General features: G+C 43.6%; 1 protein-coding gene across 4 annotated transcripts in view; it reads left to right on the forward strand.

Moving 5' to 3' along the window:
* The window catches only part of KCNQ2 (potassium voltage-gated channel subfamily Q member 2), a 233,310-nt gene that overhangs the window by 165,450 nt on the left and 40,660 nt on the right, over window positions 1–27,200 (forward strand). For 2 of the 4 annotated variants that reach the window (XM_033914169.1, XM_033914170.1), the window contains 2 exons: window positions 22,912–23,135; window positions 23,698–23,806. In XM_033914169.1, the coding sequence (XP_033770060.1) occupies window positions 22,912–23,135; window positions 23,698–23,806 (333 nt within the window). The remainder of the gene's footprint in view (window positions 1–22,911; window positions 23,136–23,697; window positions 23,807–27,200) is intronic. The other 2 variants (XM_033914168.1, XM_033914171.1) reach the window with 2 other exon arrangements.

The raw sequence follows: 27,200 nt of genomic DNA on the forward strand, positions 1-27,200 counted from the left end.
TACATGTTGAGTGAAGAAATAGTGTGCCAAAGAGCCTAATCAAATGTTAACAGAACAGTGCCAATATTCACGACTGTTAAATTTATTTGGGTGAGCTGGAGCATGCTCAATGTACATAAGAATTGCCACTGCTGGGTCAGACCAGTGGTCCATTAATTGGATAAAAACATCTGATTTAAGTTTATCCTGTAATATTCATCAGCACTGGTTTATCTAGATATCTTATCTATTTATCTTTAACTAACTATTAGCCAGCTGAATACTGCCCTCCAGATGTTTGATATCTGTGTGTGAGGACCTGATCTGTGCACGCCTGTGAGTCCTGGATAGGCATTTGCAGCTATGATTTCCAGTTCTAGGATGGGTCTTGAGGTACTTTGGCCACTATACCCCATATTAGCAGGTCAAAAAGAACCTGCTACTGGCAAGAGCTGCAGCCTGAGTGATTATGGAATACCCTACCAGCTCTTGTTAGAGAAGAAGCTAATCTCGAACGTTTCAAAAGCCTACTTAAGAGTCATTTATTTAAAGAAGCTTTTAACATTTGATTTAAATTTTACAGTATCCTTTTTAACTCCCTTAAGAAATTAAGCAGCAACGAGCCCTTTCCTTTTGTTTTTTTTCCTTATTTGTCTTTCGTTCCTATCCAAATTGTATTTCTAATCCTATTTCCTTTTATTTCCCGTCTGTCTGTCTCGTTTATCCCTTTTTAATATGCCAATTATTAGTTGATGTTTCTTTGTAATTGCTTTCTTTCTGTAAGTATTAATGGTATTGTTAATGATATTTTTATTATGTTCATGTTCTTTTTTTAATATATTTTGGAAACTCGCTTAGAAATTAGATAAGCGATTAAATCTAATTTTAATAAAACCTTGAAACCTTGTGATACAGAACAATAAGGAAGAGACATTGTAGGCCAGAGCAGAGTACATTAGTGGCTCTGGTCATTAGAAAGCAGCACCTTTCTTAACCATCTACATAGCTGAGACAGACCTGCAGCTCTCCACCTTAGTAAGGAAACTCTTTTACATGAAAATGATGAGGTCAGTTTTGGCAGTATTGTTTTGCCAGCCAAAGATCAATCCAGTCAAATAAACATTTGGAGAGTGATTCTATAACAGGGCACCTAGGATAAGAAGGTAAGCAGGCATCTATTTTAAGCCTTTTTTTTTTTTTTTTAATAAAGAAAAGCAGGTGCCTACTTTCCTTTGGAGAATAGTAATTCAAGTAGATAAAATGCACTTACATTTAAGGTGTGATTACTTACAAAAGCCTGAAATGGCGTAAATGCCAATGACTAGATGGTAGAATGCTATCATTTACGGTTGGATTGTGGGCTCTCTGCTCATGTGCACTCTCCCTGGTACAGTATACCCTATCAAATAATGGCACATATTTTTTTGCTAGTTGGTATTGAATAAGGTCATTTAGATGCATAGGTGGCTAGAGCACTAACATCTATGCGCATTTCTGCTCCCCAAAACTAGGTGGTTCTTTATAGGATTATCCCAAAGTAGATGTGATAAACATTTTAAGTTATGCAGATTTTCATTATTGGTAAGCTGAAAGTCTCCATATAATTTTAAGTAGAATTTTTACATATTTAAAGCTTTATCTGCTAGCCATGTGCTCAGAGTTGAATATAAGAGTTATTATTCAGCAGTTGAATTGTGGCCTGGAATAAAATAGGAAGTACCATATATATTTGAATATAAACTAGAATTTGGGGGGGGGGCTAAGATAATGGCCCAAAAATGGGGGTCTCGATTTATATTTGAGTCCTCCCTGGCTCTGTACCTCCCTGTCCCCCTCCTGGACATGTTGCAGGCCTCCCCTAGGCCTGCCTTGAGCCCTGATGGTTCAATAGTGAGCCAGGATAGGAGCAACTCCTCCCATGTCCCATCCCAGCCAGCTTTGCAAACCCCCCCCACCTCCCTCCCACATCCTGGACTTTCCAAGTTCCTACCTTTGATGCCCTGGTGGTCCAGCAGTGAACTGGAGTAGGAGTGATCCTCCTGTGCAAGCTCGCTATCAGAAATGCATATACATCAGCTATGCACATACATGGGACTGCTGTGGGAACTCATGGCAACCATTTCCAATAGCAAGCCTGCACGGGGCCTGAGCATAGGAGGATTGCTCCTGCCCCAATTCACCAATGCACCACCAGGGAATCAAAGGTAGGCATTTGGGAGGTCTAGGAAGCAGGGGGGATGCAGAGCCAGCTGGGATATGACACGGGAAGGATCACTCCTGTCCCGGCTCACCGCTGGACCACTAGGACTCAAGGCAAGCCCAGGCGAGGCCTGCAATATATCTGGGAAGGGGCAAGGGGTGCAGAGCCAGCCAAGACAAGATAAGAGGGAATTGCTCTTGTCCCAGCTTACCACTGGACCACCAAGGTTTAAGGTAGGCCCAGGGAGAGACCTGCAATGGGCATTGGGAGGGAGGGGGCTGGATGAAGAGACAGGAGAGACAGGATAGAATGAGCTGGGCTGGGCAGGACAGGACACCGCACCTTGGGAAAGTCAGGAATATGAACATCAGGGAAGGGGGAGGAAGGAAAGAGAGGATTAGTTTACATTCGAGTCAACCTTCCCCCCCTTTTTTTGGGAGACAAAAAGGTTACTTCAATTTATATTTGGATCAGTTTATATTCAAGTATATAGTGATAGTAGCTATAATTCAGTCAGCATTTGTGCCCTATCCAAGCATTGGACACTCAATATTTGAGTCTGAGTGCCTGTTGGAGTTACGCAGGAACCGCCAGTATTCAGTGATGGCACTTAAGCTAGACACCTAATTTTCATAGGATAGTTTTTGCTGCCCTAAGTAGGCCGCATGTCTGCATAACTCCTAGCTCTGCCCTCCCTCATTGGAGGGTACCTCAGCAGTTAGAATAGGTATTCAGTGGTACTCTCTGTTTGAGTAAACCACACTAAATATTGACACCACCCTAACCTTGTAACTGTCCTTGGTTTTTATGTTTATTGGCATTTGATATACTACCCTATCTTTGGGAAATGCAGGACAATGTACAATTTTTTTTAAATCAGATACTATAAGTATTTTCCCTATCTGTCCCAGCAGGCTCACAATCTAAGTGTGGTACCTTTGGCAATGGAGGGTTAAGTGACTTGCCAGGATCACAAAGAGCAGCACTAGGACTGAATCCAGAACCTCAGGGGCTGAGGTAGCAGCTCTAACCACTAGGCCACTCCTCCTCAAAACATGCCTTTTTCTGAACCTGTAACTTTGGCTATTCAGCAATGTAAACAGCCAAAGTTATATTTGTTTCTGCCGCAGAATTTTAAAATAAAAACACTATAATGGTCAACAATTCTGTCAATAACATAAGTGGTTTTAAATTTTGACCTGCATGTATCCTTCGCCCTCTTTATCTCCATGGCAATAGCTGATGCTTGTCACTATATTTATCTGAAGGGTTTTCCAGTGCTGAAATTTCACTTTTAAAATTCAACCTCAGCCTCCCTGCCTGAGCATGGGGGTTCTGTAAGGGGCAGAATTTAATAAACCTCGGAGAGGAGTCAGAAATGGAATCCAGGCTTCTGACTGATGGCTGGCTAGCACTGGTCCATGAATTGGTCACCATAGAAATGACCTGATTCAGATTTCGTTTTAAACGTACTTTTTAGCAGTAATATTTCCAAGCTCAGAGGTTCTAGGACAGGAGTGTCCACAATCCAGCTGTTTCCAGGCTTTCCCCAATGAATATACATGAGATCTATACACATGCACTGCCTCCATTGGCATCAGTCAGTAAGATGGCTTCACTCTCTCCCTATCCATAGGAATCAGTTTATCTGTCCACATGGCTGTATTGTAGAACCAGGGCTATTAACATCAGTGGTGGAAATTTGGAGATAAAGACTTGATCAACATGTTTCCTATTGTATGGTTCTCTTGACATCTCTGGGGCTTTTGATACTGTTAACTTAGATCTATTATTGATGAAATTATCAAATTTAGGAATTTCTGGTGAAATATTATCCTAGTTTTCATCATATTTACTGGGAAGATCATATTCTATCCAGAATGGTCAATTAGTGTCAGACAGAAAGATTGTAAAAAAAAAGGTGTTCCTCAGGGATCCGCCCTGTCAGCTATTCAGCCCTATGAGCCCTATCAGTTATCCACCCTATCAGCTATTCAATATTTATTTGGCAACATTGGGAAAAAGGTTTCATAACCTGTGTGTGCATTACCGATTTTATGCAGATGACATTCTGTTCTTTTTCCCAGTGAAAAAGAGTATGTTGGAGTTGAGAAGGATTTGAACAGTTGAATGTTGGGAAGTCAGAAATAATGATTGTGAATAGTGAAGATGTTGACAAGTTTCCAATAGAATTTACGGTTCAAGGTTTGCAGATAGTGGCTAGGAGAGAGATGGTCATTTTGGTGTTTGTTTAGCCCATGCACTTTCAATTGGGAAACAAATCCTCAGGGTTGTCCAGGGAGGGTATTCAGAATTGCACACACTCTATCAATTGAGATCAGTGCTTCTGTCGTATGACTTTCATTCTGTGGTTCAGGCACTGACATTAACACGATTGGATTATTGCAATATGCTCTACCTGGGTTTGACCAAGGTCAAATGTAAAGCACTATAACAGCTGATGAAGTCTGTGGTGAGATTAATTACTGGAATACCACGGATAGCGCATATTACGCCAGTATAGAAGCAATTACATTGGCTCCCAATACAAAAATGAGTTTGTCATAAAGTGCTGTCTACGGTGCACCAGACCTTATATGGGTCTGTTCCTTTAAGCTTCCACACTCTTTGGAAGGTCTATCAAAACTGTAGAAAATTGAGATCCGAAGGAGGGATGAGGCTGATCTATGTGAAGGAAGACAGTGTTCATTATGTACGATCTAGAGCATCTATGCTTTCTATAGCTGGAGTGAAGCTCTGGAATTCTCTCCCTAGAATCCTGAGGATTTGTATGGATCATGTACACTATCGGGGCAGGAGGAAGCTCAAGCCCTCCTGCCCCGGCACCCCCAACCCCCCCCCCGACACTATCGGACAGGAGGGAGCCCAAGTCCTCCTGCCCTCGATGCAAGGGCCCCCACCCAAACCCCCGATCGCCCTCCCTGCTGACCCACGACCCCCTTGTCGACCCCCCGACCACCCACCCTCCTCCCCGTATCTTCAAAATCATTGGTCGGATGGACGGGTGCCAAGCCCGTCCGTCCGATAGGCCAGCCATCTATGAATGGCTGGCCTTAGGGCCTGATTGGCCCAGGCGGCTCAAATCCCGCCCACAGGTGGGGCCTGAGACGCCTGGGCCAACCGGGATAGGCCCAGTAGGCTTAGGCCCCTCCTGTGGGCAGGGCCTTAAGCACTTGGGCTCAACCCAGCCCATATGCCTAAGGCCTTGCCCACAGGAGGGGCGTACATATGGGTGGACTTGCATTTATATGCATAACATATGGAATGCCTTGCCTGGTATCCTGTGGTTTTGTGTGGAGAGGATGAATTTTTAAGAAAATGCTGAAAACTCAATTATTTGCCAATGCCTTCTTATGCTAAGGTATGTTTCAGTTGATAATCACTTTTTACAATTTTTATGAGAGCAATGAATGATTTAAAGCTTGCTTGTATTTCTGAATTGATTGAATTTGTGCTCTATCCCTGTTTATAACAGGGACGATTAATGATAAATAAATAAAAATAGAATATTTAAATCATGCGGATCTCTGGCATTTAGATGTGGGCTCTTTGGCTGCTCATACCTAAATGATTTTCACGTTGGACTCAATGACCCTAAAGGATTGTGTCTGATGGTGTCACATGAGATCATGGATTTGGCTGGAGAGAATTAAGGTGGGGGATCTTGGGATCAGGAACATTATAAGCCAGAAGCATACTTTGTGCAGAATGTACTCAATCCTAGTGCCCCACCCACTTGCATCACTCCGGCATGGGAAGCCAAGTTTAGCAGCTACCCTTGCACCCTGTGTGGCCACACTGGCTGCACATGGCTAGCTACAGACCTGCCTGGGACACTTTCTTTCCATCTCAGTACCTCCTCTTTCAACGTCTTTGTGCACTTTTATTGTTTTATTTTACCATTTCACTTAAAAATGGAACTCAGGCGAAAAGCTCCAGAAAATGTGCTGCAAATATGCCGTAATGAGACTGAATTTCTCTGCCCTCCACTTCTATCCAGTGGTGTAGAAAGGGTGGGAAGCACCTTTCTACCCGCTCTACACTACACTACACCACACTCGCACCCTCCCTTCCCACCTCCATACCTCTTTAAATCTTCGCCAGCGCCATCAGCTTCTCCAGCCTGCTGCTCGTGCTGGCATTGGCTTTCCCTCTGATGTCATTTCCTGGCCCTGCGACCCAGAAGTGATTTCAGAGAATGCCAGGCTGGTGCAAGCATCAGGCTAGAGTAGTTGCTCATGCTAGTACAGATTTTAAAGAGGTACAGGGGTGGGGAAAGGAGGGTGCAAGTATGGCATGGGGAGGCAGAGAGGTGCTGGCACCCCCACCAAGGCAGCGCCTAGGGCAGTCTACTCACCCCCTTACTATGCGACTGCCTCTATCTCATCCTTTTAGCTAGCAAGGTGTGCCTTCAAGATTGACTGAAGTTGAAAGGTTACCTGAGATTCTGGGGGGTGAGGGCAGAAGGGTGTTAGGGAGTCAATTCTAGCAGTTACAAGATTCTTTGTAGAGTGCTGACCTTGCAGAAATACAGAGTAGGGTTACCATATGGCTCCTGAAATGAAAGCAATGGAAGTAAAACCCGGATGTCTCAATCCGTCCTCCTTTTTCTAGAGCTATATGGCAAACTTAATACAGAGGTGTTTTGAGGGGTGCACTTAGCCCCTCTTTGAATTCATCCTTAGGTGGGTTGCCTCCATGTAATAAAGCTACTGCCTAGATGTTCCTGCCTATGGTTCTGAAGTGAAAGCTTTCTTCCAGACCAGTGAAAAACAACTTACTTTCACTCTGTTAATCTGTTCTCTCCCCTCGTTTTCAGTGAGGACAGAACATACAGAGAAAATCTGTGCAGCTGCTGTGCCGGAGCCTTTAGGTACCAGGGGATGTGAGCTGCACGCCAGCACTGATTAATTGCACGCGCTGATTCCCTTCACTGCACTCTTTCCCCTCCTCACAGTTCTCTGCCTAGTAGAGGTACAATTCCACCCCACAGGATTGCAGCTCCCAAGGACTTAATCAGAGCAGAGTCAGGAGGAAATCTAGGATAGGATAAGCATCTGCAAGTCTCTGTTCAGTGGTGGATGGAGAAAGGCTGAGTATATCTGGAACATTCTCTATATTTAGATACACACTGAACTCATACACAAGGAGCTACAAAGAGTTATGGGCTTTCCTGATACTGCAAGTGATTGTGCAGGATAAAACTTACTGCTATCATCACTCACTATACTTCTCTCTCATTATCCATACACACATCTATATTTTTCACTTGTACACATATCTAATCTAATCCTTAGGTTTGTATACCGCATCATCTCCACGTTCGTAGAGCTCGACGTGGTTTACAGTAGGAGAAATAGGAAGCGTTAGAGGTGTGAAGAAAATTTAGAGGTGTGAAGAAAATTTAGAGGACTTGGGATGCCAAGATATAAGAGTTTCCTTGATTCCTAAGTTGGAGGGAGACTTACATTTTTTTGAGAAAAGCCAGGTTTTCAGATGTTTGCGGAAAACTTGGAGAGAGCTCAAGTTCTGAAGAGGGGAGGTAAGGTTGTTCCAGAGCTCAGTGATTTTGAAGTGGAGGGAGGTTCCTAGCTTTACATTTTTATTTCCTTCTCTTCAGGTATGGTAAGCAGGTGTTTAAGTGGTTAGCTAACTGATCATATCCATATGCTGCAAGTCTGTCAGATACTTTTAGGGGCATTTTCAAAACATTTTGACGTTGAAAAATAATAATAATAGCAGTTTATATACCGCAGGACCGTGAAGTTCTATGCGGTTTACAATGATTAAAAGGTGCTACAAATTGAATAGAGTTAACAAAGTTAAAAGCTAGTGATTAGCAGCTCTAGAGATCAGTTATGGCGGAATAAGATTTTACAGATCAGTTACCTAAATACTTCAGGAACAGATATGTTTTTAGGTGTCTCCTAAATTCCCCATAAGTATTAGTGAGCATAAGTAATTGTTCCAGATCTTTACCCCATAATGCTGCCTGATATGAGAAAAGATGTTGATGGTGTTTTTAAATTTACATCCTCTAACCGGTGGAGAAACAAAATTAGTACCTTAAAGCAAAAATGACATAAATCGGCACTTGGACATCCAAGTGCTGATTTTCAAAACCGTCCTTTCTGGACGTCTTGCAAGGCATCCTAGCCACTGTGCATCCAAAACTAAAAGAGGATGTGTTGGAGGCGTATTCTGAGCAGGCTTTGTGCGCAAGACTTGGACGTCTTGCAGTGATAATTGAACCTTTCCCAAGAAGTCCTGGATGGAACATAAACGCTGTTTTAAAAGCATCTAGGCCTGTTTTAAAAGCATCTAGGTACCAAAAAGGTACCAGATGACCCCCAGAGGAATTAAGTTATGACCCCTCCCACACTCCCCCCATTGGTCACTAACACCCTCGCACCACACAAATATCTGAATGAAACAGTACATATATATCTCTAGAACAGCAGCACCTGGTATGGGAAAGGCTAGTAGAGTTGCACACAGGTGTCTTAAGTAGTCTGATGGGTGGGCTAGTGAACCTTAGGAGGAGGACGCAGGCTCATAAGCTACTCTAACCACTACATTTATGGTGCAAAGTATGATCCCACCAAAATCCTATAGGTGCCACTTGCAGCATAAGGGTTATTGGGGTGTTAGGTAGATATAGTAGGTTTGGGGGGAGTTTTAGGAGTCTCACCATAAATTATAAGGGGGTTATGGCACCCTTTATGGAAGTTCACAGCAGTGCCCTCTAAGGTGCCCCACTGCTCTGTTGGCATGTCTATGTGCTAGTTTATTACGATGCTGGCCCCCTTCCAAATTCAAATGGTCTGGATTTAGACATTTTGAACTTGAACATTTTTGTGGTTGAAAATTGTGAACAAAATTGGACATCTTAAGGTTGGATGTCCTGGTGGCCAAGATGTCTAAATAGGTGATTTAAAAAAAAAAAAAAAAATTGGACTTCGAACGGTTTGCCAGTTTCAAAAATGGCCATTTCTCTGCCTCGGACTTTGGACGTCTTGTGGGAAATGTCCAAAGTTGTACTTAGATGTCCTATCAAAAATGTTCCTCCATGTAACTTTTTTTCAAGCTATACTTTGTAGTCCAGGATAAAACACAACCTACTCATAGATTCTGAGTCCAGTATTTCAGTAAACTGCCAATACCTGCTCACCCTTTGCTACAATTGAGTATATGGCACCTAGGGAATTACAATGTTGTGTTGAGAGTTGAGTTATTGACTTAGGCATATGCCGTTGCAGGCTTTTTATTTTATTTTCTAAATGAGATGAATTATTTTTTAATGGCTTTTATTGCCTCAACTACAGCAGAATTTTTGGGCCTTTATGATACAGGAAATGATCTTCTATTAGACTGTTCAGCCAAGCTCTCCATCACTAAAACTGACAGTCCCCTGAAGGTTAATAACCTGCTTCAAAGACTCACCACTGCCTGTGTGTATGTGCCTCTGTAGTCTGAATTTAGAATGTCTTTCCTTGGTTACACTGCACTTTTCTGAGATGTTGCATAGTAACAAGCCTGTCTGTCTCCAAACTTGGCTGGGCACCAAATAGAAACTGGCTAAGGGTAGGGTGGAGTGGGGGGATATTCTCTAGCTTTGCATGATTGGAAAACCTCGCTTCAGTGTCATGTGGATTCTCTCAATGCATGCCTGTGATGAGGAGGGAGAGGAAGGGGACAAGGAGGTCCTGCATGCTTCCCCAAATTTTTGTTCTCTGGACAACAAATCTTTATTGACAAAGAGCCCTGTGAAGGTCAGGAAAATCTCAAAGACAGCTAAAAAAAAAATTCAAATCCTTGTAAGGGAAGAGAGAGGCTGTTATTTATTAACCCAACAAACTGTTATAAACATGTTGTTAGCTGGTCAGTTGCTGGCCAATCACATTGTACTTGTAGGACTTCAGTAGCTCTACTGGATAAGTTGTAAATACATTTTGACAAATATCGTATAAGACCTTCCTTCTGCTCCTGTTGGACTTTGTGCCTAACTCTGACATAGGAGCCAAGTTTTCAAAATGATTGTGGATACTAACCCCAATATAGATCCCTGGACAGAGTGAAGGAGCAGACACCTATAGCCATTGGCACCATCAGCCATGAGATCTTGATACTGAGAGTCATGAATGATGGTACCAGAAGCAGGTTCAAGACATTTTTTGTGTAGAAGAACTCAATCAGTAGTTTGGAAGGGGAGGAACTTCTACTCTAAGCAATTGTAGTATGGGATCCCACAAGATACTACATTTTTCCTCGCTTTCTTTAATCTCTACATGCACCCAATCCTGGTTATCAATAGAGCTTTTGGCTTTAAAGAACAACCCTATGCTGATATTAGCAGATTTATTCTTCAGTGAATAGTGGCCTGAACAATTTGATTGAGAATAGACACATGAACTAGAGTAAAGCATTTGCCCAAGAATGCATCGAACACTGGGATAGACTAGAGCAGAGAGACTGAGATGGCATGCATGAATATGATCTTATACAGGGGCTCTCTTCTCTTGAAATTGTAAGTGAGGAGGGATCCAGAGGAGCTAAGCACCTTTTTCAAATGAAAAAAACATTATTCTTATGGATGCTTGTCTTTTTTAAAAAAAAAATCTTTATTAATTTTCAAATATTAACAGTGCAACACACAAGTATAAGAACATATAACAAGTCAAGAAAAGCACATTCAACTTACAGATATTCAAAATCAATCATTTTATCCCACCCACCCACCCATAGATTAATCAATAACACAAATGTATATACTCTTTCAATAACCTACACTTATTCAAAATAATACAACTGTACAATCCCTCCTCCTTCCCTCCCACCCTAGATGTGTAAGGAAATGGCACAGAAATTAAAGACAAAAACAACTACATAGATGTAATAAAATATGTCAACGGGCTTGTCTTAATATTTCCCCACAGGATGGTTTGCTTTCTTTAAATTGTTTTTATCCAGTAAGCAATTCAAAAATCATGATACAATTTTGGGTTCTTTCCACAGTAAACTATTTTAATCCTCCTTTTTTAAGGTACCTGTTCATTTGACACTGGTTGTCAGCTTAAGGATCATGGAGGTAATTCTATAAATTGGTGCCTAGGTTTCTGTGCCATTTACACAGGTCATAGGCATGATCAGGTAGTCAAGTCGATATACATAGATACATTTGTATAAATTGGAGAAATAGTCCACATGCACACCAAATTGGGTCACTGGGACAGATTAGGGAATCACATGCAGTAGCACATTGTTGTATAGACCCTCAAGTCATTGGTATCTTGGGATGCGTAAACTTTATTTGTCAAATCAAAGCTACAAGGATCATTAGGAAAACAGTAGGATTGGTCTAAACTGTCCTCAATGAGTGGAAGCAGAGGGATCCTTGTTATACAAGGTCTCCTGAAACCAGCTAGGCATTAGCACAAGCTTGTAGGATACACAGAGACTCTGGAAAAAGTAGAATTTAGCAAAATTTGAAATCCTTTGATTTTCTGGCCCTAATTTTTCTGAAGCAGGAAAACAAAGTATGTTCAGATTGTTCTTTTGCTGCTCTAAGGCTAGGGATGACATAATATATGTTGAACAACCCATTAGTTAGTTATTTCTTTACTGTGAAACTGTTGCATGGAATCTCAGACGTTTCAAGTTTATTAGGTTTTTATATACTGCCTATCAAGATTATCTAAGCAGTTTTACAATCGGGTACTCAAGCATTTTCCCTATCTGTCCCAGTGGGCTCACAATCTTCTGCCTCTCTTGGAGCCAAATCAAGTTAGACTTCTGAAATAAATAATTTCCGCTTTCATTATCCTTTATTCCTGTCCCTCACTGACCCTTCTAGATATATGCTCCAGGCAAATGCCTCCCTTCCCCCCCCCCCACACCCACTAAGTATAAGCTCTGAGTAAATGCCTCCCTCCCCCCACTCTAAATGCCTCCTTCTTCCCTCTCTCTAAGTGTAGGCTCCAGGCAAATTCTTCCCTCTTCCCTTCTCTAAATGTAGCTCTGGGTAAATGTGGCCCTTCTCCCCCTCTAAGTGCAGGCTCTGGTTAAATTCCTCTCTCTTCCCCACTCTACTTGTAGGCACCAGGTAAATGCTTTCGTCCTCCCTCTCTAAGTATAGATTCCAGTTAAATGCTTCCCTCCTCCCCCCTCTAACTTTAGACTCCAGGTAAATGCCTCTTTTCTCTCCCCCCCCCACTCCCCTCTAAATGTAGGCTCCAGGCAAATACCTCCCACTTCCCCCTCTAAGTGTAGGATCCCGTTAAATTTCTCCCTCTTTCCCCTTGTAAGTCTAGGTCAGTGTATCGCAAACTGTGTGCCGCAGCACACTAGTGCGCCTCCTGAGGTTTCAGGTATGCTGTGAGACACCGGGGAGGAGGAGAGGCGCCGGCTGACTGCTTTCAGGATGTGCCTCTTGTGGCGAGAGGCACATCCTGTAGGCAATCAGCCTGCGCCAGCGCCTCTTCTTCTCTCCGCGCGTCTTCCCTTCTGGCACACCCCCCCCTCCCCCCCCACTGGCGGCTCAGGGCCTGTCAGTAGGGCATCATCACATCAACGTCCACACACTTCCGGATGCCTCAAGCTGTGGCCACTATATTCAATGTGCCGTGGCTTGACAAAGTTTGCGAGATACTGGTGTAGGCTCTGAGTAAATGCCTCCCTCCTCCCCTCCCCTAAGTGAATGCACTGTCTGCTCTTACATTGTTTTGTGCTCACAGTATTGTAGTTCAACAGAATTGTGCTATATATTATTCGACTGACTCATAGGCTCTCTCAGTGTACAGGGAGTCTTGCACTATGTTATACTGATTCAGAGTAGGCTATGGGTTCCATCAACAGCTTATGAGGTTCCAAAGAGAAATTGTTAAAAAACTAACAGTATACAAATAATATGTCATAGAACGCTAGGCAGTTTTCCAGTCTCATTAATGATACATGTTGATTAAGATGGAGTGAATCTAGATCTTCAAGAGCAAGGCAGATCTATGAAGGGAGCTTGGACTCTGCCCAGGAAGCTGGAAAGAGTGCATGCTCCTGGAATTTCAGTCACTGGATCAGCTGATGAATTGTAAACAACACTTTGCTTTTCATGGTTCAGCACTAGTGACGGATCCTGCACAGAGGTCTGCAAAATGGTGAGAGATATTTGTACTCATATGACGACTGAGCTGGGCAATAGTTTGCTTGGTAGCTGGCATTCTCAGAAGAGCATCAAGGATTGGGACTGAGACTGAAAGTGGTCATTCATGAGTAGGGTTTAAGTGGATTGGTGGGATAATATTTATTTTATTAACTGGGATTTATTAACTGCCTTTTCATGATGAGGTTCACCCAAAGCGGTTTACAATACATTGAATAGTAATCAGGTACTCTTATGTATTTTCCCTATCTGTCCTGGCAGGCTTACAATCTAACTATGGTGCCTGGGGCAAAGGAGAGATTAAGGGCCAGATTCTCTTAAGCAGTGACTTGCAAACTTTCTGACTGGCGGCTCACTAAACCCATTGCCCCGGCCGGAAGGCACCAGGAAGTGTGCGGCCACTGACGCAGTGATGTCACGTGCATGTGTGACATAATTGTGTCGACATCCGTGCATGCGCGGAGGCCCATCTGGTCGCGACTCGCTTCGGTGGAGGGATCGGGGAGGAGGGGATATGCAGAGAGGAGGAGAGACGCCGGCGAGGAGGAGAGTCATCCATGCCGGCTGACTGCCTGCAGGACGTGCCTCTCGCTGCGAGAGGCACGTCCTGTAGGCAGTCAGCCGGCGCGGATGACTCTCCTCCTCGCCAGTGTGTTGCGGCGCACCTGAAATCTCACTAGGCACACTGGTATGCCGTGGCACACAGTTTGCGATTCACTGCGCCTAAATTAGGTCCTCTTTTACTAAACTGTGGTAGAAGTTTCTAGAAAGGCCCGGAACGCTAAATACTCCAATGCTAGCATAGGAATTCTATGAGCGTCGGAGCATTTAGCACTCTGGGATGCAGTAGAAACCTCTATCATGGCTTACTAAAAGGGGGAGGGGGGATTTATTGGCAAAATCCCCTTAATAGCTTCAATAATTGGAAAAAAAAATTAATTGGCTGATAGCCGCCAACCTGATTCTATAAAAGATTGGCACCTATCGCACGGCACTTAGTGACACATAACACCTAAGTGGGTGTTTTTATGAGCGGAGCATGACTTAGTCACCACTAAGTGTGATTCTCCAAAAACCTAGGTGTCTGAAATGTAGGCCTTTGAAACCCTGGCCTACATTTCCAGTGCCTAAGTTTTTACAAAAACGCCACTAGACGCCATTCTGTAAATGGCACCTAAGCGTGATTGACCCATGGCCGGTGCCATTTTTCTAGGCGCCGTTTGCAGAATCCAGGCCTATGTGACTTGCCCAGAGTCACAAGGAGCAGGCTGGGATTGAACTTGCAACCGCAGGGTGCTGAGGCAGCACCTCTGACCACTAGAATATGTGCATTCGGGAAGCTTCTACTTCCTTGTGTCTGTGCTGGGAATGTCCTCCTCCTCTCAGCTCTCTCCTGATCCCCAGGAGCAACCCTTCCCAATTCTCTCTTCCACTCAAACCCTGTTAATTCAGTTTCTCTACCATCCCCACCCTTCCTTTTTTTGAATACACTGACTTAAGGAATTTTATGGTCACTGTGGTTGCTTGGGATCAGAAACTACAGGTAGTTTTCTGTGTGTGTGGGGGGGGGGGGGGGGGGGGGGAGAGGTTTGCAGTTGCCTGGGGGCCACAAGAGTAAGGACCGCTGGAGTGATTGAGATCTTTTGGTCGGCTGCTGTTTTGCTTTCATATGGGGGGGGGGATGATTCTGGGTGGGTATGGGTGAGTAGGGGAGGGATGATTTCCTAAACTGATCATTCATTATTGTTGGCTACTAGTTAGACTGTATTGTGTTTGGTTTTCTCTGTCTATATACCTCAATAAAACAGATTTGAATATAAAACATTTGTACAAAGTGACATATTAAGCTATTCAATCAAATCATATCCTCCCCACCACATTTAACTCTTTCTTGCCTCCTCTTTCTGACCATGAAGGCCAATCTGCTAATGCAGTCTTTTTGTTTTATCACCAGTGTGGCCAATAATGCTTCACTCTACTGCTTCCAGGGCCGGATTTTCCTATAGGCTAACTAGGCTTCAGCCTAGGGCCTCAAGATCAAGAGGGGCTACATTCAAATTGTTAGCAAAATTAAAATTACACTATTCTAAAAACAATGAACACTAAAATACTGAACCAAAAATAAGGAGAAATTCTACGCTTTGGGATCGGAACCGGCTCCGGCCGCAACAGGGCGCCGACTCGGCTTCTCCCTTTCTTTTTCTCGCCCTGGGAGGAGGATCGGGGAGGGAAAGACGTCAGTCCGGAAACAGCTGGGCAAAGCCCAGCCCCGCGGGGAGAGAGGCAAAATGTGGATCCGTCAGGACAGGGCAGCCCAGACTGGCATCGGGGGTGGGGTGGGGTGGGGGGTTTCAGTGGAAGGGGGATGGGAGGCAGGCAGGCTGGCATCGGAAGGGGTTGGGGGGGGTTTAATGGAAGGCAGGCAGGCAGGATGGCATGGGGGTGTTCAATGGAAGGGGGATGGGAGGCAGGCGGGCATCGGAGGGGGGGGGTGAGGTGAGGAAGGACGCACTGGGGGCACTATGGACATAGGAAGGGGCAATGTTGTGTGTTATGTTTGATTAGTTATTGTTACAAGTACAATATATGGTGCTGAGAAAGACTTTTTTTTATTTATTATCCGTGTCACATTTTTTTGTAAAGGTTAGTACCAATAACAATATGTTTCATTTAACATATTGATATATATCACAGTAATGATGTATTTTATTATCTCTCATGTAATTTACAAACTTAAAAATGGGAGGTGAAAGGGCCTCATAAGTGGAATAGCCTAGGGCCTCTTTTCATCTAAATCCGGCCCTGACTGCTTCCTCCTTCTGACCATGCTGGACCCAGTGCCCTCCTTGCTGCTAATACTGATTTCTTTAAGACAAATTCAGAATCCGTACATGAGGATTCATGTGCACAAATTCTACATAGCGCCGTGACACAGAATTCACCCAGGAGTTGTTTTTCGTCTTTGTTTAGTTTGTCTTTTTTCACATTGGCATTTATTTCATTTCTTAAAAGCAAACTACACTAAGAATAAATAAGTTACTATATATTGCAACACATGCTATGAGTTAATGGTTATGGTTATTTCCTCCATGGATATGCAGTGTGTAGGCCCTTTTCTGCCATCATCTACTATGGCACAATTAGGGGCATTTTCAAAACACAAAAAGTTCCAAAAATCAGTACTTGAATGTTTTTCTCCACAAAATGTCCAGGTGACAATCTTCAAAACAAGAGCTTGGATGTTTTGCGGGACGCTCACCCTCCAAAATGTCCAGCTCAGAAAGGGGCTTGTTAGAGATGTGTTTTGGGCAGGATATGGGCTGGGATAGGCTTGACCATTTTGCAGCGAAAATCAAACTTTTTACAGGACATCCTAGATGGAACTTAGATGCAGTGGCATAGTAAGGGGGACGGGGGTGGTTCGACCTGGGCCCTGTTTTGGTGAGGGCACCAGAACCCCTCTTCCTCTCTGCACCCATCGCCCCGCTCCTTCCCACTCCTTCCCCCACTGTGCATGCACCTTCACTCCCCCCCCCATTATAATACCTCTATCTCTTCGCTGGCTTGAGCAGCAACGCCAACCTGCTGTTCGCACCAGCGTCGACTCTCCCTCTGATGTCACTTCTGGGTCCCATGCCTAGAAAGTGATGTCAGAGGAAGAGCTGACGCGGGCAGCACATTGGTGATGCTGCTAATGCCAGGGAAATTAAAAGAGGTATGGGGTAGGGAAGGGGTGAATGTGTGTGGCAGGGGGCAGGGAAGTAACAGGGGGCAGGGAGGGGTGCCACCATCCTTGGCACCTCTTACCCTCACTATGCCATTGCTTAGACGTTCTGAGCTAGATCTGTTTTAGAAGCATCTAAGTGCCCAAAAAGTACCAAACTGACCAGATAACCACACACGCACCCTCTTTCACCCCACAAAATTCTGAATGAAAAAGTACATATCTCTCTCTAGAACAGCACCACCAGGTATAGGAAAACCTACTAGAGTAGCACACAGGTGTTTTAAGTAGCCTATTGAGTGGACTAGTGAACCATAGAGAGGAGGAGGAAGACTCATAAGACACTCTAACCACTACATTTATAGTGGAAAGTATGAGGCCACAGAAACATCGAAGTTGATAGTAGGATTTCGGTGGACTAACACTTTCTGCCATAAATGTATTCCAAGTTTCCAAGTTTATTAAAAAAATTTGTTATCCCGCCTTATCAAATTTCAAAGCGGTTTTACATAAAGTCATAGTTAAACAGGTAAACAACCAAAAACATGAAAAATAAGAAAATAGGCCTGAGAAAAATAACCTGAACATACTGGCAAGGGAAGAAGGGGTAGAACTAAATTAGATTGTAAAGGAAACAACAACAAAAAAAGGGAAAATAAAAGGATAGGGTAACAGAAGGCTGGCCACAGCTGTTCATGGCAGTAAACCTTTTTTTTCTTAATTATAGGTACAGATTTTGTGCATAGTGTTAACCACGCACAATATCTGTCCCCATAAAAAATAAAAGTCGTGCTAGCCCCCTCCTGACACAGCTGCTGCACACACACACCCCCATGACCACTGTGGGTCCCGATACCCTCCAAGCACCCCCAACAATGATGGCCGCCCCTGTGACAGCAACACACCCAGAGAGACAGGAGCGATTCCCACTCACTCCTGCCTCATTAACCTGGATGTGCATCCCTGGGGAGGTGCCTAAGACTCCGATTGGCATGGGTACCTAAGGTATCCAGGCCAATTGGGGTTTTAGGCCCCTCCCTGGTGTATCCCAGGATGCATCAGGAAGGGGAAGGCCCACTATTTTGAAGAACCCGACCTGCTGGCAAGAGGGAGTGGGCATCCCTCTTGCCAGCTTCTACAATGAGGTATGGGGAAGGGGCTTGGGGGTGCATGAGTTGTGGATTCTGAGCTGACCCCCACAACCCACCAGGGATGTCTTCTGGAGTCTTGTTGGGGTGGTGGGAGGGGAGATCATGTAATAATAATAATTTTATTTTTTATATACCATGAAAGCCTTAGTAGTTCGAGGCAGTTTAGATCAAGAAGAGCTGGACAGTCAGTGAAAAAAATAACAATGAAGTCTTTGGTTACCTAAAGTCACAATGTAGGGATATCGAGTACATTTGGTAAGAGTACAGGAGAAGGTTTAAGAGTTCTTGGTTACAAATCGGTTACACAGGTTGGTTTAACTAGTTTTCTGAAGTTAAGATAGGATGAGGAGTGCTTGATGATGTTGCCTAGCCAGCCGTTCTGTTGACTTGCTTGGAAGGCTAGAGTTCTGTCAAGGAATCTTTTGTATCGGCAGGTTTTTATTATAGGGTGGCTGAACATATGTATTCTGCGTGTAGGCCTGGTGGAACAATCCAATTTAAAATGGGAGACCAGGTATAGGGAGGCCATACCAAGAATAGATTTGAAACAAAGGCAGGCAAATTTGAACAGCACTCTTGCTTCTAGGGGCAGTCAATGAAGTTTTTGATAGTAGGGGGTTATGTGATCCCATTTTTTTATGCGGAAAATCAGTCACACTGCTGAATTTTGTATGATTCAGAGTCTTTGAATGGTTTTCTTGAGGGACCCCAAATAGATGATGTTACAATAATCGAGCAGGCTTAAGATGGAGGATTGTACCAGTAGGCGAAAGGATGCTACGTCGAAGTACTTTCTGATGGTTCTAAGTTTCCATAGTGTCGAGAAGCCTTTTTTGATCAGTGACTCTATGTGAATACCTAGAGTGAGGTAATGGTCTGGCGTCACTCCCAGGATTATTATGGAATCGACGATAGAGAAGTCCTGTCCGTTCAGGGAAATTGAAGGGTGGGAGGTGTTGGGGGGAGCATCAGGAAGTGCAGTGGAGAGTCGGAAAGGAGGGAGTGTCCGTGGAGGGGTGTTCTAGGTGACTTGGATGCACAACCGCGTTGCTGAGGCAGGAGGGAGTGGGCATACCTCCTGTCTCTCTGGGTGCGTTGCTGTCGCAGGGGTGACCATCGCCATCTAGGGGTGAGTGGATGGTATTGGGTGGGAGGTGCAGTGGCTCGTCATCAGGGGCGGTGGCTCAGCTTGTGGGTTTTTTTTTAAAATGGGGTAAATATTGTGCTTGTGTAACATAGGCGCAGCATCTGTTCCATTAAAAAAAACTGAAAATAAAAACAGGCAGACCTGTCAGTTACCAATAGGTCGACCTGTCGGGGTTTTTTGTTCGGTCAAAGTGATTGCTATTTTTTGTGCATGGCGAAGCAATGTTAGAACATTGATCGGTCATCTAGTTTGCATGGCATTTTAATATTAATGACGTATTTGCATGGCTGGATCGGAGAATGAGTGATCGCACGGTAAAACACACGGTAAATCATTTTGTGCATTGGGTCGGCAAATACGATCGGTCGTTAAACCAGTCAAATCAGTTTAGCGACGATTGTTAGACAATCGGAGACTTTAGTGAATCTAGCCCCAGATCTGTTAACACCCCACCATTCTTTAATTTCCTTTATATGGACTAGGTAACTTGTGGCAAGTTGAGCACTTCCAATTATTTTGAAAAGTTGGCTCCTACGGAGGAGTTTCCATAATAATTACCTGCTAATTAAACAAATATCTGCTAATATTGTTTATGTAATAACATGCTTTACCATATTTTAATAAAGAATGATTACGTTTAGACAGGAAACATGGCCAGGCCCCTGGAGTCACAAGTGCACATAACCTCCTCCTTATTACTCATTCCTCCTCTCCAGATGCGGCTGTTTGCAAAACATCATTAAATTTATATTTCATGACCTTCCAGACTCTTTTCTATCTGACATTTCCTTTTTTGTTGTTGTTTTGGTGAGAACAGTGCTGATTCTGAAGTGTCGTACTGGCTTGGTTAGCATTAGAAAAAACATTTCTGCCACTTTTGGGGGTGCTTGCCTTATCTGTCGTCTTATATGACCTTGAAGTTCAATGACATGACCTTGCCTGAAAGCATTTGTCTGTCCCTGTCTCCCTCAGGTCCTCCTCTTCTGACATTGTGTGCTGAGTGCTACTTTCTCTGCATGTGAAATCCCTCATCTGCATGAGGAAGGGAGACCCTTCTCTGTTGTTTCACATTATGTTATCCCCTCCTGAGCACTAGGGTCTGCATGCTCAGTGCTTGGAAACAAATGCATAATCCATGTGTCTGGTATTGATTTCTGCATTTCCAGCCTTCCTGTCCTCTGCCATTAAAGAACTGTGAAACATTCTGAGGCATTATTACCTTTACGTTAAGTTGTCTGACTTCATGTGATGTTGTAATATGATCATCATGGACTGGAGGGTAGAAGAAAGGCAGAAAATCACAGCATGTGGTAAAACTCTGGTGATGCACACTCTGTGGGATAGGTCTCTGTTCAGGGAATGAGATCCTTTTCGCATATCAGTGATTTTGAACCAGATAACACATTACCTGAGGTTGGAAACCTTCATCTTTCAAATCAGGCACAAATAAGGAAGGCTGGTGTTAGGGCAGTGTCTCTCAAACTGTGTGCCCCAAATAGATTCCTGGATATTCCAGAATTTTACTTTATTTTAAAAAATTCCCTTCATAGGTATACACTAGAATAGATTACATGTACTTTGCATACTCAAGAGTCTGTCAATGTTATGAGCATCTGTGTGTTTAAGAATACAACTGCCCAGACAAGCATCATTCTTTGACATGATTGGTCCTTGAAAAGTAATTTTAGTTTTATTTTTGATGGAATAGTTATCCTAACTTGAGCAACAAAGCAATCAAGGCTTATCTTATCTTTACGAACTTGGATGTTCAAGCTCTGACAGAAATTAAAAAATTGAAAAAAAAAAGAGAGCGACTGCAGATGGTGAATAATGAAATGCAGGTTTGCTCATCAACTATCAAGCTGAATTTTGAGTTAATTTGCACTCAAAAACAAGCATATCTATTGCATTGATTAGCAATTCTATTCTATCTACTTTGGTTTCACTGTTGTTACAATTACCCACACATAGTTTAAAGAACTTTAAAGAAATAACTCTCAATTTTTATTTTTTATTGGTTTCGCAATTTTATAATTTTAATTATAATGTGCCACAAAAATCATTTGCTCCGTTTAGTGTGCCAGAACGAAAAATGTTTGAGAGACACTGTGTTAGGGAGTGGCAGACAGAGCGACTTCCCTGGGCTCCTATGTCATGGGGGCCCCGAGCCTGCCTCATACTGAAAGCTGCTTAGGACCCGGTATGTGTCCGAATTCGCAAATCCTAATCCCATTAATATGAAGGGAGGGGACCCTTCATATTAATGGGATTAGGATTTGCGAATTTGGTTATTTGTGAGTCTCTAACCCACCCCCACCTCCCTCCCGCCTCCCAGACTGCAGTGGGAATTCAAAGCAGCCATTCTTGATCATGGCTCTGCACAGGGCAGGAGCGTAGGAAGATCACTCTTGCCCCGCTTCACCGCTAGACTACCAGGTTTTAAAAGTAAGGTGTAGAGAGGACTGGGAAGTGGGAGGGAGGCGGGCGGTGGTTCAGAGTCGACCCTAAAGGTATTTGCAAATTTTTCTTATTCGCGGGCAAGATTTGCCCCTAAGCCCCGTGAATATAGAGGGGGGAATGTAGATGGATTATGGAGTCTCCTCCCTAGTTTCTGCCCTGAATGTCTACTAGGAAGGTGGATATCCTGGGTTCAAACTACAAAAGAGATGTGTTTAATATGCAATCAAGTTGGACCAAGAATTCTATGAAAATATAGACTAAAGATAAATAATGAAAGATTGGGTCACTGACCCAGAGACTTTCATCTGCAGGTTATATTAATGCTCCACTGGTTGCTGTTCATATTTGGACCATGTGGTTCTAAGCTGCGCTGATTCTGTGATCTTTTGCTATCGTAGTAGTATTATAATACTTCTCTGGCAGCTCAGTACATGATATCATGGCACAGTGATAATGATATTTTGCTGTGGCACAGCACTGTGGCATGTGACCAGAGATTGTTCTTCCATAATGGATCGCAGTGACCCATTATGGAATGTACTGAACAGAATCAGGGAATTGTTGGTTTCCTTATTACCACCAAACTGAGTCTGATGTACTACAGTGTTCCTACATTTGCATATGTGAACTCATGTGCTAAATTAACTGCTAAGTATTAAATAGGATAACACGTGCTACTGGTCCATTTCTACTGTGATCTTTTTACTGGAATGTCATTGCAAAGCAGAATTATCTAAAGCAGCTCATTGGCTATAAACGCATACCTAAACAACACATAAAAAGCAGCTTGCAAATTATATTTTACAAAAACAAAACCAGACTTCAGGGAAGAGCTTTCCTTGATTAAGCCAGTGCATGTTGGTTTGCCACTACCTTATACATCTAGCACAAGTTCATCTTACTTTTGTGCATAGGAGACCCATGACTGGCACACATGAATATGGTGCTAATCTACTTATTCTGTGACTTCATCAGAGGTATATAGGTCAGCTTTCTCTGGGTATGCCAGGCTTTAGATGTGGGAGTTACTCAGGGCTAGTTTGCTTATGACTCATTTTTTTTCTCTCTGAACAGTCAGAAGGTGAGTTTGAAGGAGCGCGTATTCTCCAGCCCTCGTGGTGTCTCCTCCAAGGGGAAAGGCTCTCCACAAGGTCAGAGCATTCGCAGGTCCCCCAGTGCTGACCAGAGCATCGACGACAGTCCCAGCAAAGTGCCCAAGAGCTGGAGCTTTGGGGATCGTAGTCGCAGCCGTCAGGCATTCCGCATAAAGGGTGCTGCATCACGACAGAACTCGGAAGGTGAACAGTTTGTACACTTCTTTATACAGATTCTGGTGAAGGCTGTTGCTTTTTCACAAATTTGAATTTCGAACTCAGGGCACTGGGCATTGACTGAAAGTAGGCTTAGAGTGGAAGAGAAGCAGTTGTGCAAAGGGTTTAGCGGTTGTATGCCAGGTTTGTTTACTCTCTACAGCTATTTTGCAGAAGACAACAATGAGAACCCATGTAAGAACCATGGACTAATGTTCAGGATACAGTACTGTTGCAATGCAGATCCAAGTGATGTGTGTTCTCCCTATTTGCATAAAGGCCTTGGACATTTTCCAAAGAAACCAGCAAGATGCCTTTTAACAGTAGTCATTATGGAAATTTCATAGCTAGTATCGTAGTTAAACTTGGGCATGCCTTTTTTCAGAACTGCTGTATGAATTTCTGTTTATGGTAAATATCTGTCTTTCATTTGCTATTTACATGTACAGAAGTGATACCAGTATTCTGTTCTCTCCCTCGTTTTCATAAACTTATTATTCTTGATTTGGGATCTGACTGTATAATTTCTCAGCTCTGCTTTTGCACCCAGAAGTAAGTCTCCCTGGAGAGGACATTGCAGATGACAATAAGAGCTGTACCTGTGAGTTTGTGACAGAGGATTTAACCCCTGGACTCAAGGTCTCCATCCGGGCTGTATGGTAAGATACAGAAGAAGGCTGAAACGAGAGTTCCCCCTTGTGTAGCAGGGTCGCACAGTCATCATGATAGACCATCTATATATACTTGAAGAAAAGTTCCCTAACAATGGCAGCTGATAATTTTATACTAAATTCGTGCAAGGTTATTTTCCAAAAACAATAAGCCCTTTACCAGGTCAGTGCAAAGTGTATCTTTGCATAAGAGGTCCTCTTGTTTTCTAAGAGAGTCTCACAAGTGAGTTCTTAACGTTAGAGCAAAACATTAGCCATCTTTCACTTCACAACCATTTCTTCACATAGGAACATGGGTAAGATAGGGTGGCTCTTGGGTTTGCCCATATTGGGTGTCATCTGTCTGGTGTCCATAGGAGACCTCTTTCAGTGCACCATAAGGTCTCCTCACCATAAGGTCTCCACCTGCTAAACCCCTTACTTTCACGATTTCCATTTTTATTTATTGTTTCATATACAACTCTATGGGCATGCATGTGAAAAATTCAGGATACCTAACTTTCCTTATGATCCACTGCATTTCATTGTGACTATTTATGTGGCAAAGTGCACAGTACAGAAGAGGACCAGAGCTTTCAGGTTAATAGATATTTCCAATTAATGGGAGGTCACCTCCTGCAGCACATCCGGAGCTTCCCTCTCATCCATTGTGACTCTGTCCATCTCCCCTGGAGCCCACTCCAGCTTAACATAAGAACATAAGAATTGCCACCGCTAGGTCAGACCAGTGGTCCATCCTGCCTAGCAGTCTTCTTACGCGGAGGCCCTTAGGTCAAAGACCAGTGCTCTAAATGAGTCCAGCCTCACCAGCATACATTCCAGTTTAGCAGGAGCCTGTCAACTTTGTCTTGAATCCCTGGAGGGTGTTTTCCCCTATAACAGACCCCGGAAGAGCATTCCAGTTGTCTACCACTCTCTGGGTGAAGAAGAACTTCCTTACGTTTGTACGGAATCTATCCTCGTTCTCCCTACCTTGAAGAGGGTGAACAATCTGTCTTTATCTACTAAGTCTATTCCCTTCAGTATCTTGAATGTTTCGATCATGTCCCCTCTCAGTCTCCTCTTTTCAAGAGAGAAGAGGCCCAGTTTCTCCAATCTCTCACTGTACAGCAACTCTTCCAGCCCCTTAACCATTTTAGTCGCTCTTTTCTGGACCCTTTCGAGAAGTACCGTGTCCTTCATGTACGGCGACCAGTGCTGGACACAGTACTCCAGGTGCGGGCGCACCATGGCCTGGTATAGCGGCATGATAATCTTCTCCAGTCTGTTCGTGATCCCCTTTTTTATCATTCCTAGCATTCTGTTTGCCCTTTTTGCTGCCACCCAGCATTGTGTGGACGGCTTCATCGACTTGTCTCTTTTCTTGAGGTCTTTCAAAGTACCGCCCCGGACATCCTGTATTCGTGCATGAGATTTTTGTTACCAGCATGCATCACTTTTCACTTATCTACGTTGAACCTCATTTGCCATGTCGATGCCCATTTCTTGAGCTTGATTATGTCACATTGCAGATCTTCGCAATCCCCCTGTGTCTTCACTACTCTGAATAACTTCGTATCGTTCGCAAATTTAATCACCTCACTAGTCGTACCAATGTCCAGATCGTTTATAAAGATGTTGAAGAGCACGGGTCCAAGCACCGAGCCCTGTAGCACCCCACTGGTGACGCTCTTCCAGTCCATTTACCCCCACTGTCTGTTTCCTATGCTCTAGCCAGTTTTTAATTCACGTGAGTATTTCACCCTCGATTCCATGGCTTGCAAATGCCTTCTGAAAATCCAGATACACAATGTCAACCAGGTCACCCTTGTCTATCTGTCTGTTTACTCCCTCAAAGAAGTGCAGCAAGTTCGTCAAACACGATCTGCCTTTGCTAAAACCATGCTGACTGGTACTCATCAGCCCGTGTCCGCCAAGGTGATCAATGATGCGGTCCTTTATCAGCAACTCTACCATCTTTCCCGGTACTGAGGTCATACTCACCGGTCTGTAGTTTCCCGGATCGCCCCTCGAACCTTTCTTGAAGATCGGCATAACATTCGCCACCTTCCAGTTTTCTGGAATCTTTCCCGATTTGATCGACAGATTGGCTATTAGTTGAAGTAGTTCAGCTATGGTCCCTTTCAGTTCCTTGATGACCCTCGGATGGATGTCATCCAGTCCCGGGGATTTATTGCTCTTAAGCCTATCAATCTGCCTACATACCTCCTCTAGACTGACCGTCAATCCTGTCAGCTTTCCGTCTTCGCTTCCAGCATATAGCCTGATGGTTTCCGGTATGCTGTCTAAATCGTCTTCGGTAAATACAAACACAAAAAAATGTGTTCAGTTTGTCGGTGATTGCTTTGTCCTCCTTTAGCGCTCCCTTTATTCCATGGTCATCCAGCGGTCCCATCGCTTCCTTTGTGGGTAGTTTCCCTTTAATATATTGAAAGAATGACTTGAAGTTTTTTGCCTCCTTGGCTATTTTTGGCCCCTTTTACTGCCTTATGGCACCCGTGTTGATGTTGTTTGTGCTTGTTCCTGTTTTCATCCGTTTTTGATCTTTTCCATTCCTTAAATGAAGTTTTTTCTTGTCTGTGATCGCTTCCATCACCTCTACAGTGAGCCACTCCGGTTCTTTGTTCTTTTTCCTCTTGGATCCCTTGTTGATACGTGGTATATATAGATTTTGCGCCTTGGTGACTGTATCCTTAAAAAGGGACCAAGCTTGATCTAGCGTTTTTACAGTGCTTATCCTCTTCTTAATCTTTTTCCCTACCATTAGTCTCATCCCTTTGTAATTCCCTTTTCAGAAGTTCAGTGCCGTAGCTGTGGCTTATCCGGGCTTGGATGGCAGGCTCTGTAGTTTGCAAATTGATAAATTATTTACCATTTCTGTGGCACCACATGGCTGAAGAAGTTTTTCAGAAACTAAGCTGTGCCAGAGGGAAAGCTGGAAAGACCCAGATAGCAAATTGCCTTATCCACTAGTCAGAGGGCAGGTGGGAGAGAAAGTAGTATTTGAGGCATGAAGGAGGGTTAGGCTAGGCCATGGGACAGCCCACAGAAATACAGTCATTTGTTAAATGAGAAAGGGTCATAGCCTGAGGGCTCTGCATGTTCCCCCTCATTCTATAAACTTGCACACACAAGTCTGCACTTAGGCCCTGATTCTATAAATGGTGCCTAAGACAGGCACTGAGGAACATGGCACATAGCACTTGTCAATCTTCAGTTATTTATTTATTTCGATTTCTATCCAATTATCCCTAAAGAGCTCAGAATGGATTACAGGTTAAACATACATAGTATATAGTTGGCAGGTTACAATTTACACTAGATTTACCATAATTTCAGCACAAGTTTACAATACAAGTTTTTTCCTAGCGAGACACATATT

The sequence above is a fragment of the Geotrypetes seraphini genome, chromosome 11, assembly GCF_902459505.1.
Source record: "Geotrypetes seraphini chromosome 11, aGeoSer1.1, whole genome shotgun sequence".
In the NCBI taxonomy this organism is placed as follows: Eukaryota; Metazoa; Chordata; class Amphibia; order Gymnophiona; family Dermophiidae; genus Geotrypetes; species Geotrypetes seraphini.